The following is a 14566-nucleotide window of genomic DNA, read 5'->3' as shown; positions in this document are numbered from 1 at the left end:
GGGCTTCAAAAAACAAAAGAAAATAAGGGGTAGGGTGGAGGTGACACCTTGCTGTATTTTGTTTTAAAAGTCACAGCACAACAGCTAGAAATCAATGATTTAAACTCTTTCATTATCACTTAATTCATCACAATCAAATAAAATCTTTACTTGGAATAAAAAGAAACTACAACAAAAGTTCTCCATTCTAGCATTAGCCCTATAGTCTCCAGAGCAAAAGACAGAAAGTAATTCAGACTAAGAAAGGTGTTTTAAAGCTTCTTATTCAAGAAATTTAGACATTTTACCAAAAACCACTGGTTTTGACCAAGTGACTATTTCTCAGATAGTTTCCAACAACACAGATATTGAAAGAAGAAAACTGATCTCTCAGCTACGCTTGCTTCAGGACTTTCCAGTTTGGAACTCTCAAAAGGTAATTACAGATCAGAGCTTAGCCTACAGAAACAACTTGAAAGGGTAAAACAGCATAACAAATGACCCTTTGGTATTATGCAATAGAGCTCAAGCTTAATGGAAAAGTTAAGAAACAGAAAGCTTCTAAATTAATTAAAAATACCCCACCAAACCCAACCAACCAACCAACCAACCCCCCAAGCCAAACAAACTAGGAAAGGAGAAAGGAAAAAGAGCTTAAGGGTTTCAAAGACAAGAAATTACTATTTCATCAACAAATCAGTGCTCAATGGTTCAGAAAACAGCAAACGTTTTTGATATTACATTTTCAATAGTTTATCCTTGAGCTACTCTTAATCATCTAAACAAACTAAAAAACTGCACAATAAACAGGGGCAACAATAGCCAAGGTCTTCTAATTCTCTGACAAGAAATTATTTTTCAATATGAGTCACTGAATCATCTTATATCTTGCTCTGTAAGAGAAACAAATACTCATGACACTTTACTGGACAGACAGTAAAAGGCTTTTTGTAATGACTCAGAATCTCATTTTTGCTTAAGTTTTTAATCATCCTCATCTATTGCCTGAAGAACACTGTCTTTCAATTAAGCATTTGTATCATGAGAAAGGGAGCAGTGATACAGCAGATAAAGAGTTTTTGTGGCAGTTCAAAGCACACATCCAAGCATTGCTCCAGAGTCAGGCCAAAGGCTAAAAAGGCTACTTCCTGCTAACCTATTTTCCCGGCCTTCCATAAAGGAAAGCCAGGCATGATGCTGTCAGGCAAACCCTTGCACTTGGCTGATATCCTTATCTGTGAAACATGAAGCAACAGCTTCCTGAAAAAGTTATGCACACAGTTAAATCCTGTGCATTTCCCAGTGGCATCCCATTTTTACTCAAAAAAAAAAGACATTTCCCCCACCTTAACTATTTTAATCCCTTCATTGCTGGATGTGAGGCGCTTACTAAAAATGATATCGTAGCAATAATTATTATTTCATTTGTTTTTAATTCCTGAATTTTCCATTCTTCTTTCTTTTGTCTGACTCCACTTATCTGCATGTCTTTCACTTTTTTGCTCAACAACAGACATGAAAGGGCACACTGAACAGGTTTGTTGTAAGTAAATTGATGTCACTACACATTAAAAAAACAAAATAAAATCCAGAACAATTTCTATTTGAAAAGTATTCAAGCTGCTGCATGTTGAGTATTGCTCTACAAAGTAGATACTAATGTTAGTATAGCAAATCAACTAAGTAGCTATGAATCCTTCCTGTGTCAAAAATTTCTGGGTAGAACTTCTTAATCTGTTGGTCTAAAACATAAAAGTGAGAGTACAGAAGCAGCTTACAGCAAGAAGATAGCTTGTCTTGCTATCCTAGACATCTGGATGCTGTGTACAGTTTGCATATAGTGTTTGCTGTAACTTCTGCAGGGCAGTCCTACCTCTCTGTACGTCACCTGTTGCGCAATTCTGAAGTTTATAGAACACACTTCTGATTTTTTCTGGTGATAAAATGTTATAGAAGGGCCTTGCCCAGATGGCTCTCTGCCACATCAGCCTAACGAAACTAGGTTAGCAAAAATAATCCACAGAAATCACGGATTTGTAGTAGTTTTTCAATAATTCCCTATGAAACATACATTACACATTAAGCTTTAGGTTCTGCCCATTCACTAATTACAAAGGAGACAGTGAGTCAGTAAAGTCAAATGACCACCTTCAGATCAGAGTAAAAGTTTTACTTAGCACATGGACTAGATTTCAGGAATTACTAGAATCCCAAACCTGCATTCAGGAGAATAGACTGTCACTCTGTCCCAACAAGCACTGAATTTGGTAAAGAAACACATTTGCTTTTCCTGAAAGAACTATTCAGCTGGAGCTGTAAGATTAACAATTTCCTACAGGACAAAGGTTTTCCACAACTTTGTAGAGAGCTACCAATGGATGAAAGGAAGAAAAATACTTCAGAAGGAACCTGGTGTGCCCCACAGCAGCACAGACCCAGTTGCCTGAAAAGATTTCTCAAATGAAGCAATTTCCTTTTAGCAATTCCTGTAACTGGGAACGCTGCCCATTTTCTATTCAGTGATTAAAGTTCATAGCACAAGCTCCAGTTGCTAAATAAACAGAGGAGCTTCATAAATATAAGATGATTTGACGAGAAACATACAAAAAGGGCAAACACATTTATTCAGTAAAATAAAAAAGATGTGGTGATTTTCAATAGGCTGAATGTTAATTCTTATACCACATGGCATCAGGGCTGTGAGACATCAAAGACATTATCCAAGATAAAAGTTTCTCAGTACCTTCTCTCATTTAGCAGTCAATTTATCAACAGGACACTTGGAAAGTGTTTCCTTAGCGTCCTGGGCTAATAGGTGGCATGAAAATGCTCATCAGAATACAGTGGTGACAAAAAGAAGCAGTTAGCCTTGAAGAGTTGAAGTCTGCCAGAATTTGTTACTAGATTCATCATATCTTACCAGAAGGCCTGAACTAAACAGACTTTACAAAGTAATTTCTGGGAAGAAAGGATCATAAAAAGATCCTGCTGTGGTTGGAGACTGTGGGGTAACATCAATAAATTATTGACTTTGTGTCGACAATTTCATTTCACATTCTTGGATTCAATAAAAAGAAATCTCAAACAAAAACTGGGTCAAAATGGATGGTGAATGGGAGAAAATAATTATTGTTCTGCTCCTTAGAGAGATCAAAATAATTCTTCATGTGCACCCCATAGCACATCCATGAGTCCTAGATTGTCTTAGAGAACATTATAAAAAATAAAGTTCTGAGATTCTCAGTTCTACACTGAAGTACTGAAGTACACAAGTGTACTTCACCTATACAATCTAAATTTGCAAATAGAAAACCTATACAGTTTTAAGCTATCAAAGATTACTCCAGCTTTTACATGGAAAAACCTCACAAAATGTTTTCCACTTTATGTCCGGGACTTCATGGATAGAAGCTAATGCCATAAAACTTTGAAAACCTGACAACAAAGGAGCAGATTTAGGACTTCAGGAAGGGACTAGACTGGAAAGGAACCAATCTGAAACCTGCCCATAGGTCAAAGTGCAGCACAACTTGGCTGACTATATTCCTAACCAAGAGGCATTATCTGAGAACAAGAAAATACTATAGAGTAGCTGGGAAGATTGTTTTTGTGATGTAGACATCAGCCCAGCAGCATCAATGGTGTCATTTAGCAGCAGCCAGTCCTGCAACAAGCTCTCATTAGCAAGCAGGTACAGTCTTTCCCCATAGCCCCAGTCTCTCAGGATTTCAATACTACTTTAAGACAGCAATGAGCATCTTTTAAAGATAATGGGAGTAAAATATTTCTGAAGTCTGATAAAATGTGTCTCGAAACTATTTTGGTATTCCAAATTCCTTAACATTAGCAATAGATCCTATCTTTTAATGTGCTAAAACTGTCTATAGTACCCTAACAAGGAAGCTATTCTCTCAACAATAAAAACAAATATTCAACTTCTGTAATCAATTCAAGTTTACGTGAACTTTAATTAAGTACCAGAATTTAAAAAAAATGTATTATACGCCCGTATATGAGGTTTAGGATTTCTTTTAACTTGCCTTTTGTTAATCTGTTTCAATTTTATGATGACCTGTACCAAATGAAGAAATAAAAGTTATGGATTATTTGTATTGTGGAAAATCCAATATTTTTTAAAACTGCCTTGAACAAAATATGATTGCTGTATTTTTGTCTGGAATGAACAGGTAACTCTAAGCTCACTTACTTACTGGCTGCTAATCATTAGCATTAGTTTCTAAGGACTCCCATTAACTTATCAAGTTTCAGGAAGGCACAGCCTATATCATCTTTTTTTTGCTACAACTGTCTCCTTACATGACCATGTAGCTCTTGAGGTAATAAGGTAGAAACCTGTTCTCTTTAGGTCTTAATGGTATTTTAAAAATTCAGCCAGTTAGGATGGAACTCAGTTCCATGAGGTCATGTTTTTGCAGGCATCTGAGCCTAAACCATAGGTTCTCATTTAATTGCCCTTTGTCTTTATTCATTACCTTCTACTGCTGTCTGCTAAACCAGTGCACTTTCCATGTGAAGCAGCATTAAATGCCTTGGCAGGTAATAGATCTCAAAGAAAGCTCTGATAAAGCAATACACAAACCAGTTGTAGCCTTGTAATGTATTTATGGATTTTCTTCCACAGAGACTGAGGACCCTCACTGTAGCAGTATGCACTGACTGACTAGAATTTCTAGCTCACTGCTTTTTTGACTTTCAAGTGCTGCTGCCTGGACCAGCTGAGTGTGGAAAACTTGACGTTCTCTTTTGCACTTAGTCAGTAGGACATGTTCCATGTTATTTTCACCACACAATCATCATGATCACCATAAACTAATTCACATTTTAATTATTCCTTCACAGTTTTGGAGCCACTTCTTTCAAGCAGTTGTGTGGTGACATAGCAAACCTGTTTACTGCTGGTTAAGGCCAGTATCTCAGCGCACTGGAAGTTTGAAGAATGCCTCAGCTTGCACAAACAGGTGGCTCTTCAGTAAAACCCACTGTTAATTCAAGTATCCCTAGTTAGATACAAAAATTACTCAGTCCTGAAGTATATACAGGTGACAGAATGATTGGATTTGTCCTAAAGGATAGTGACTTGCAATAACATCATACCACAAGATAATCCTGCAGTCATTGTAATTTATTCATATTGCTACTTTTATAAGAAATAATGAATGTATCCATTGCTCAAAGTTCATGCTTTGTGGCTGTCACAGGAATGCACCTCAGCCATTCAAGAGCTGGAGATCTTCAGGAGATCTTCAGCTTCCAGGTGATGAAATTAATGCACTGTTCAGACAAAGCACCACTGAGGTGTAGAAGCTTGATATTGCTATGCCCAGGGAAATTGTGCCTGAGGGAAAGTGGTGGGACTTGAACTTGGTCACAGGATTTAGGCTCTCTTTTTTTGGTGTATACAACAAACTCACTGAAACTTCCAGCAGGCTCCTAGTCTTTAAAGTTATGCTTTGTTAGAAAACAAACATAATAAACAGAAAGAAAAGGCTATTTAACAAGTGAAAACTCAGTGCTGCTGAGCAAGACTTCGGATGAAAGCATTGGCAACAAAAGTCTTTTTTCTTATTGTGCTCTTGGCAGGGTGGTACTTTCCTCTCATCCTGCTTTCTACTCTACAAGCTTTCAGGTTCATCCCGGGTTGAATGACCTGTGTGTGATGTCTCTGGGGTCAAGAAAAGCTGTCTTTTTGATTTCACCTCTGAGATTTGACAGCAGGTCAATTCCTTTTTTCAGGCATGCTCCCTACTCTGCTGTGTTCCAGGGGCCACAAACCTCTGTTGATCACTGTGTGCCTGGCCAGTCCCGTTGCAATCCCAGACACAGGGAGCATCCAGGGGAGGTGGAATCTCTTCTCCCTTCAGAAGGTCCAGCTGATCAAAGCACATGAATGTTAAAACAGAAATGCAGCCTTTGTCTTCACTATCCAGTTTCTCTAATTTCGAGAAAATAAAAGGTATATTGTTCATATGGTAACCTGCACACCGCAGATCTCCATTGCTGTCATAGAGATAAATTGCCACACTGAATGACAAAACTTCAGTTGACTGAAATGCTTTAATTCTCTTTCAAACCAGTGAGTCTAGCTTAAGAAAATTCCAGTTTTTCAGTTGTTGGCAGTTCTAACTTCATGCAACACAGAGATGAGTTTTTTGTATTTCCAGATTACTGCTCTAGGACTAAAAGTTAGTGTTGATTCAGAAATCTTTAAATGATGTGAAACCTTACACTAAAAGCAGATAAAGAGCCACAGCAAAGGCCATCCCTGGAGTTTTTGTATCACACACATCACCATGCTTACAGAGGAGGAGGAGATTGATGCTTTTAGGAACTGCTCAAAACCACAGGGCCTGAAAGCACTGCAGAAGAACTTTCAACTGAAAGAGTAATCAGGCTGTTTCATTTAGGATGCTTAGTGACTTAACTAGTTATGTGACAGCTCTACAGGATGATTCAAAGCACAGAAACTAGGCTTCTCTGAGTTGCTGTCTCAGATATACGAGTTTAGGTAATTAAAATTAAGCAACGTGAATAATTTAAATAATATTTTTTTAAGGCTGCTGCTGTCTGATGTATGTGCATTCAGTCAAGTGTGCTGCTGTTCCATCTTGAATGGGGCATAGTTCATTTGTATTTGAAACTCTGAGGAAAAAAAAAAAGGTTAAACTTTCTAGAAGTGTAAGATTCTGTCTGGAAGCTAAGGAGTTCAACAAAGCCAAGTGCAAGGTCCTACAGCTGGGTCAGGGCAATCCCAGGCACAGCTACAGCAGAGTAGAAATTCAGAGCAGCCCTGCAGGGAAGGACTTGGGGGTGTTGGTTGATGAGAAACATAACATGAACCAGCAGTGTGTACTCACAGTACAGAAAGACAACTGTATCCTGTGCTGCATCAAAAGCATCATGACCAGCAGGTTGAGAGGCGATCCTGCCCCTCTGCTCTACTCTTGTCAGACCTCACCTGGAAAATTATGTGCAGTTCTGGTGTCCTCAACATAAAAAGGACACGGAACTGTTATGAACAAGTCCAGAGGAGGCCACAAGGATGATCAGGGTCCTGGAGCACCTCCTGTATGAAGACAGGCTGAGAAAGTTGGGGCTGTTCAGCCTGGAGAAGATAAGGCTGCATGGAGACCTCATGGCAGCCTTCTAGTATCTGAAGGGGGCCTACAGAGATGCTGGTGAGGTACACTTCACCAGGGACTGTAGTGATAGACCAAAGGGTAACGGGTTTAAACTTAAACAGGGAAAATTCAGGTTAGATATGCAAAAAAGTTCTTTACTGTAAGGGTGGTAAGGCACTGGAATGGGTTGCCCAGGGAGGCTGTGAATGCTCCATCCCTGGCAGTGTTCAAGTCCAGGCTGAGCAGAGTCTTGGGTGACATGGTCTAGTATGAGGTGTCCCTGCCCATGGCAGGGGGGTTGGAACTGGATGATCTTAAGATCCTTTCCAACCCTAATCATTCTACGATTCTATAATTTATAGACTGTTATAGCTTAATCCTAGGGGTATATCAGATCCTGGCCATACATTAATTACGCATCAAGTAGTTCCTTGACCATTACAATATGTCAAGAAAATGAAATAATAGCTTTTAGCAACTGTGAGGTTAACATTCACATACAGCTTACTTACAATTAGTGCTGGCCCATGCTGTTAGTAAGTTGATGACAGACCAAGGAGAGTTCAGAGAAAAGTAACCACAGTAGGTTTGGAGGGATTGACTGACAAGAAAGATGAAGACAGTGATCTATACACAGATCTCAAGTACAAGGTGTCTGTGCATAGCAAAATGAACATGTGAAACATCACACATATTTTAAGATTATAATTAAATGTTCTGGATGAAGAATAACTGATTAAGTTTGCATGAAACCAGGTGATGTCAGGAATTAAAATGCAGCTAAAGAGGTATAATAAAGCAGAACATAATAGAAAATGCTTTGACTATTTTGCAGTAATGGAAGCTGCCTTGCTTGTAAAAATTTAAAAGTAAAGTATACTTTGAAGGACATCAGGAGAAAGAAGTCAATTAAACATAGGTCTGTGCCATCTGCAACTGAATCTTTTGTTCTCTTCTTTTGGTGTTGAGTGATTCCTTCTGACAGCACAACAGTTGGTATGCAATTATTTTGATTTCAGAAGTTTTGGTTCAGAAATTGAAACCTCCACAATCAAATATTAGATCTAAGTTATTTCATCTCCCCAAGACACTTCAATGACTATTAATTGTCTCCCATTTTCTCAATTAAATGTTCTTTAAATACTGCTTGAAGTGTCTTTTCCTTCATTTGGCTAGCAGACTAGATTTCCCACTCCAGCTGATCCTTGTGAAGAGAAAATGAGAAGAAATGTGTTTACAGGGCAGCCTATTTAAATTAAATTTCCCTTGCTCTGTGTTGAAAGAAGGCAAGTTACTTCATTTCCCCGAGTCTTCAAGAAAGTTTTAGGTAACATTCAGCATTTGGTAGATTGCTCTGCCTTTGTATTTAATTGGGTTTTTGTTTTGAACAGGAACCAGAGTTCTTGTTTCTGAGATACCCTTTAATCTCCAAGATTAATGCTTAAATTCTAAGTAATCTTTCATCTCAGAATGGAAGATCAGTTGCTTTATTGAAAAGAGTATTTTGCTGCCACAAGACTTACAAAATTTGCTGTGTTTTAAAAAGGACTTTCACCTATGTTAAAAAATTATCTACAGAAGATGACTCATAAGAAAGAAAACTGGAAGACATTATACTCTTCCATGGCTTCTCAGGCAGCAAGAAAAACAAGAAATATCAGCTTCTCAAAGCGCTATAGAAGCCTGATTAAAATTATTCATGATATAATAAGCTGTAGCTACTGATCTGATGGCAATTATAATTACCAATGATTTTTCCAGACAGGGTGAATGCTATAGTCTGAAGCCCTCCTCGTTTTCCTTTCCTTACATCATGTTTTTGGGCAATGAAACCTTAGTGATAGACAAGAATCTAGGCAACACTTATTCATAGATCAAAGTCTCTTTTATGGGATGGGATAATCAATTTTAAGACAGGCCCATGTCAAGTTTTAGGTACTCATGGCTATAATTTGAATTTGGACCTGTACATATACTATAATGCCATTATGGACATTTTTCTCTTATACAAAACAAGTCTTATTGTATTCCCCAATTCTCATGTTCCCATGATAAAAGGCTTTCAGATAATTTATATTTAACATGGTTGCTTTATGTAAAGCAATCATTTCTATGCAGATTCATTCAGTAGTACCTACTGCACCACCTATTCTCTTTCATACCAGTTTTAACAAGCGTTAAGAAATAATCCATTGCTTCATGTGTTAATGCAATATTGAAAAGATTAAAAAAATCCAAATAGATTGCAATCTCAGATGTAGGCAGAAGAGCAATTTAGCCACCCCACCCAAAGAGCTACAATTATTGGTAGTCTTCATGGTGGAAGAGAATAAATCTTAAAGGAACAATATTTAGAAACTTGTAAAATGCCTGGTTTTTTGGACAAGTTGGCAAGGAGAGCAGTGAGGTTTTGTTTCTGGCAAGTCATTGTCTATATGTGGGGATAAGTTTAGTCCCCTGACAAGTAAATCCATTGTTTTCCTATTTAACCAGCAGGATATAAAAATCCAACAAACACATACAAGAGAAACAAACAGAAATAACAGTGCTGTGTGATAAAAGCCAGAGTTCGGCAAGATCTTGCTTGTGAAACTGTACATTATATAAATCACTACTGATTAATTTGATGTATGGCAGGCAGCATTCACAGAGATAGAAAGTTTTGCTCTTCTGACTCTCAGATGTGAGATTTTAACAGGGAGAAACAATTTTCCACTTTGCTGAGAGAACAGTTTTGATACAATTTTCTTTGTATTAAAACATAATTTTCAAAATTCTTTAAGTCCTAAAAGCAGCAAGAGGTTATGAGACATGTTGAAGTAGTGAGCATGGACACGTGTAGTTAATTCACTTAGAGATGATTGAGCAGACATATATAATATTATCTCCCATTTTTAAACAGCATTTTTACAGTTTTATTTTACATACAAACTAGTAAAAGAAATAAAACTGAGAACAGGGTACAGTGTAGAGAATGAAATTAAACATAATTCAAAGGGTTATGGTTTTAAGAGGTTTTCTTTTGTATCTAAGAATGCAAGCAGGTCCCACAACAGCATCTGTTTTCACCCTGTGTTTAAAAGGCCACACCAATAACATAAAACTCAAACTTACCTTCCCAGTCTGAAAATGAGGTTTAAACAAAAGAAATATCTTTCCCTGTATGAGAACAAATACCAGATGAAATACAGTTCCTAGGATTTTCCCCTGTTTTTCTTAATCACTGTGATTTTTCTGCAGTTATTTATTAATTTTTATAAATAAAGCCTCACCATTTATAAAAGATCTCAAGACAACTTTTTTTGGGAAATAAAAGCTGTATGAAACTCACCTGCTGTAGATGTAGCATCCCATGTGATTGATTTCTTTGTCTAATTTATACCGCCGGAAGTCCTCCCAAGCATCTTTAATGGCTGTCATGGCCATTATAACACAAATTGGGATCATAGAAACTTCTGGTTGGAAAGCATTCACGATGGGCACAAAATTCAGCAGTGCAATGACCACAAAATAAATATTAGCAAAGCGGTGAAACTGCTCATAGATATTTTTAGGGAGGAAAGTCAAGATGGTATATTTTGTAGTCTTAATTTTATTGGAGTCATAGTATCTGTTCGGATTTTCCTTCCACTTCTTACTTCCAAAGCTCAAGTTGGAGACGATCACTCGTTTATTTTCATTTTTCTTCTTTCTTTTCTTTACTTTTCCTCTCTTCTCCAGCTCTTCATTCTGGATTTCAGTGTCTGGAGTACCACACTGGCAGCAGGTTTCTTTGAAAAAATGTTTTTTCCATACCATTCTAGAGAAACATCCTGGAACACTTTTCCTTGACATCTTGTTTTCCTCTCGAAATGTAGCCTCAAGTTGAAATCCAACAAAGTTATAAGAGTTCAATAATCCAAACAAACTCCCGAGTGGTAAAGAGTCGAAGTGTCTGAATCCCAGAGCTGCCTCTGCTTCCAACCCAGCCTCCACCTGCCTAGGGACAGGTATTATCCTGACTCAGCTGCGCCAGGTCCTAGAGCCTGCTGGGGAGGCTGCACCTTTCATATGACAAAAGCATCTTGAATGTTTTGTTATTCCTGTTAGCATACACCTGGAGGCCCTGTACAGAGCACTTCCCTGGCACTGACTATCAGCTCACATGTAGTGTCTCTGTTTTAACACAGAGCAGCGACAAATCTGAGAGCACACACACGATTTTCACGGTTCACTCCACGAATTTCAGAATCATTTTATAAGCTTGGGTGTTGCCAGGAAGTTCAAAGGTAATAGGCAGAGCTGTGTGTCCCAGAAATCAACAGATGGTTGCTGGAAGTCTCAATACTGACACTATTCCTCTCTTTTACTTCCTCTATCTGCTGTTTGATTTCATGACCATAAAATGGATTATTAAATAAACAAACCTATGATACGGTAGTTGCGGGAATTATACATAAACATAGGCAATTGAAGGGCAGTCTACTTAGATTTTCCCTCAGCCTGATCTTTCTCTGATAGACCTCCTGCTTCTGGACACCTAAAGTACCCCTCTCTTGCCCAGTCACCCCTTCCAGCCTCTCATTTCTTCTTCCCCATTGGTCCCTGTGCCTCTGACACGTAAGTATGCTAGCACAAATGAGGGCTAGTTTCCATGAAAGCTAATGAGATGTGTGCAAATCACAGTAATTAAAGACAGGAGAAAAAAGGAACAGATCCAAACATTTAAACTTCTTCTAAATGAAAACTCCTAGCTATTTCATTGTATAGTGACAAGCTAAGTACTCTCAAGTCAAGTTAGTACTTGGACAAGAAACTATGATGAAATAAAAATGTTGCAATAAGAATTGCACATGAAAATACTTCTTCCTTCTGAGTCAGTACTGAGCAAACATTGCAGCTTAATGCAGGTGTTGTACCGTCTCCAAAGTGAAACTGTGCTGTATTGATCACCTGCAGTTACTGCAAGTCCTGTACATTGTTTTTCAGTTCCTGGTTATGCTTAGATGTAGTTTATTAATAGTTTTTGTGTTAATGGTTTTAGTGTCAAAGGTCAGAAAGACATTGCTCCAATTTGTTAAACAGCCCCAGTAATCCTTTCCAGACTTGGATACATTTCAGTTTCCCTCCAGATTCTTCTGCTATGTGGGGAGGATGTTGTGTGTGTTGGCAAGCTGGTTTGGAAACTTGGACTGAAAACTCGTATATCAGCTCACACTGCTGTGATATGAAACAAAACTTCAATGATCTCAGGATGACTTAAGTGAGAGAAATAAAGCATTTCTGAAGGCAGAACAAAACTCTTTCATAACAGCTTGTCCAAACTTACTACACTCCAAAGGTTCAGTGAGGGAATTATACAAAATTAGATGAGCAGTTTCCACCACATCGAACACAAGAAAAAATAATCAGTTTAGTTTACTTACTTGTCATATACCCTGGTTTTAGAGGAGTTTATTGTCTTATCAAATTGGTGTTTTCTGTAGTCTTCAACAGCATCTTTAATCATACTGGCAAGCAGCACTACAATCAGAGGCAACATCGTAATCTCCCTGTGGAAGACTTCCACTTGTGGGAACCAGTTCAAAACCACCAGAAAGAAGAAATAAAGATTACCCAGCCTGAAAAGGTATAAAATAAATTAAAAGTAGTCAGAAATTAGAATGTGTCCTTTTCTTAATGAACACCCCCTATTTTGTGTCAAAGGAACATTAATCTTTTCACTTCTTTATCCTCCCCTCTTCCTTTCCCAGAATTAATTAATCAGTTGCTTAACTGAGATGCTAATTTTTTCTTTAGAAGAGCCTGTGATGTACATTTTAATAATATTATAGCTACCCTCAATTTTTTCACTTATTATGAACACCTTTTTCCTCTAGGAGCTGAAACTTCTTTAATGATTCCCCATTGCCCAAGTGCCTGAAAATAAGCACAAAATCAAACAAAAGCCTCCAAAACCTTCAAAACCCCAAACCAGTGTAAAAGAATGGGTGTAAAAACCCACATGTTCAGAATGGAAGGATTCATAAAGTGTTCCACTGGTGGAAGGTAAAACTATAAATATGTAAATCTAATATACAGAATGAAAATTTCAAAGCTAGAGATGTATATGTAACTTTCATTTGTATTTATTATAATGATATTTACATAAGCATCTTATTGACACAATTTGTTATGCTGGGCACATAATTTCAAACCAGCACTTGAAAAGAAACCTGATCTAGCATTTGCATATACATGTATACTGTTTATAAGCTGGTAAACAAAGTCGCTTGTCTTTGAAATCTACAGAATTTCATAGGTGTCTCAACACATCCAGTGAATATTTTTTCATCTTCTTAAAAAGTAAAGGTTTATTCAAGAAAGAAACAGATTTTTAAATAAAAAACTTGAAATTTTTACATAGAAAACTGTTCCAGCACTCAAACAGGAAGCTGGCCACAACGTTGGCTAAGTACACCCAGTGTGTACTCACTTTAAACATTTCAGTGTGAGTTAAGGGACATTTGGTTACAAATAATCATCACTAGATTTTAGTAATGCGACAGCTACAAAAGCAGGCCTCCTCTATTGTTCTCACATATCACTGTCTCAACGAGAGCTCTTAAACCTCATGTATCACTGAATTATGCTTTTTACCTGTGAAATTGCTCAAAAAGATTTTTGGGCAAAAAAGTGAACCATGTGTATTTTGTGGTCTGTATCCTGTTTCCAGAATAAAATGGAAGAGCTTGCTTCCAGTATTTCCACTGTCTCTCATTGTCAGGTAACACAATCCTCCATTTGTTTAAGTTGAGTTTTGGTTTGCCTCTGACAGAAGACAGCAGTGGTGTTGATTCTGAGGGAGTCTGGGAGGAACTCTGAGCTCCTAGTCGCTGCCAGCGGTACAAAGCAGAGTCCACAGACAAAGCCATTCACAGCAGGGATGTCAGGCTGAAAGACAAATGCATGACAAGAAATGAAACCCAATTCCATTCTGGTAGTAAATTCACTTCTTGTCTTTCTAGCAGAGGTTTAAAGCAGCAAACAATACTCAGTGCATTGCATGTTCAGTCTTTGATATTAGCACTTTCTTCAGAGAATGCACAGAATAAAAATAAAACAAAATCTTCAATATAGAAATAGCTATTTCTACCTTGGGAGCAGGTGGAAACCCCAAATCTATTTTGTGTGTGTTATAACAGCAAACAACCATAGATAAAGACAATTTAACAGAGGTGAACAATGGCTTTTCCATCACAAATTCTGTATCATTTTCTTCAGTCATAAACTGTTACCAAATCTATTCAGGTATTTTTCCTCAAATGTCTGACTTTCTTACAATACTTTTTCTATTCACGCTTACTTACAAAAGGACTGATTCAGGTGTTGAATCTTAAAAGCTCAGATAATAAAGAGCCACAGCATCAGCTTAATCTCATTTACACTCACATAATAGTTTTCCAGAGTCTCTGTAGAAACATATTTTG

At 37.6% G+C, this 14566-nt stretch overlaps 1 protein-coding gene across 3 annotated transcripts in view; it reads right to left on the bottom strand.

Moving 5' to 3' along the window:
* ATP10B (ATPase phospholipid transporting 10B (putative)) overlaps positions 1-14026 on the bottom strand; it is a 55502-nt gene extending 41476 nt beyond the window's left edge. For 2 of the 3 annotated variants that reach the window (XM_034066633.1, XM_034066634.1), the window contains exon 1: positions 10450-11080. In XM_034066633.1, the coding sequence (XP_033922524.1) occupies positions 10450-10952 (503 nt within the window). In that variant the 5' untranslated portion in view covers positions 10953-11080. Of the gene's footprint in view, positions 1-10449; positions 11081-12523; positions 12719-13736 lie in introns of those variants that run through there. The other variant, XM_034066635.1, reaches the window with a different exon arrangement.
* Between the last annotated feature and the right edge of the window lie 540 nt (positions 14027-14566).

Source organism: Melopsittacus undulatus, chromosome 10 (genome assembly GCF_012275295.1).
Source record: "Melopsittacus undulatus isolate bMelUnd1 chromosome 10, bMelUnd1.mat.Z, whole genome shotgun sequence".
Classification (NCBI taxonomy): domain Eukaryota; kingdom Metazoa; phylum Chordata; class Aves; order Psittaciformes; family Psittaculidae; genus Melopsittacus; species Melopsittacus undulatus.
Note: the sequence above shows the minus strand (reverse complement) of the source record. Positions and strands in the feature narration are given on the sequence as shown.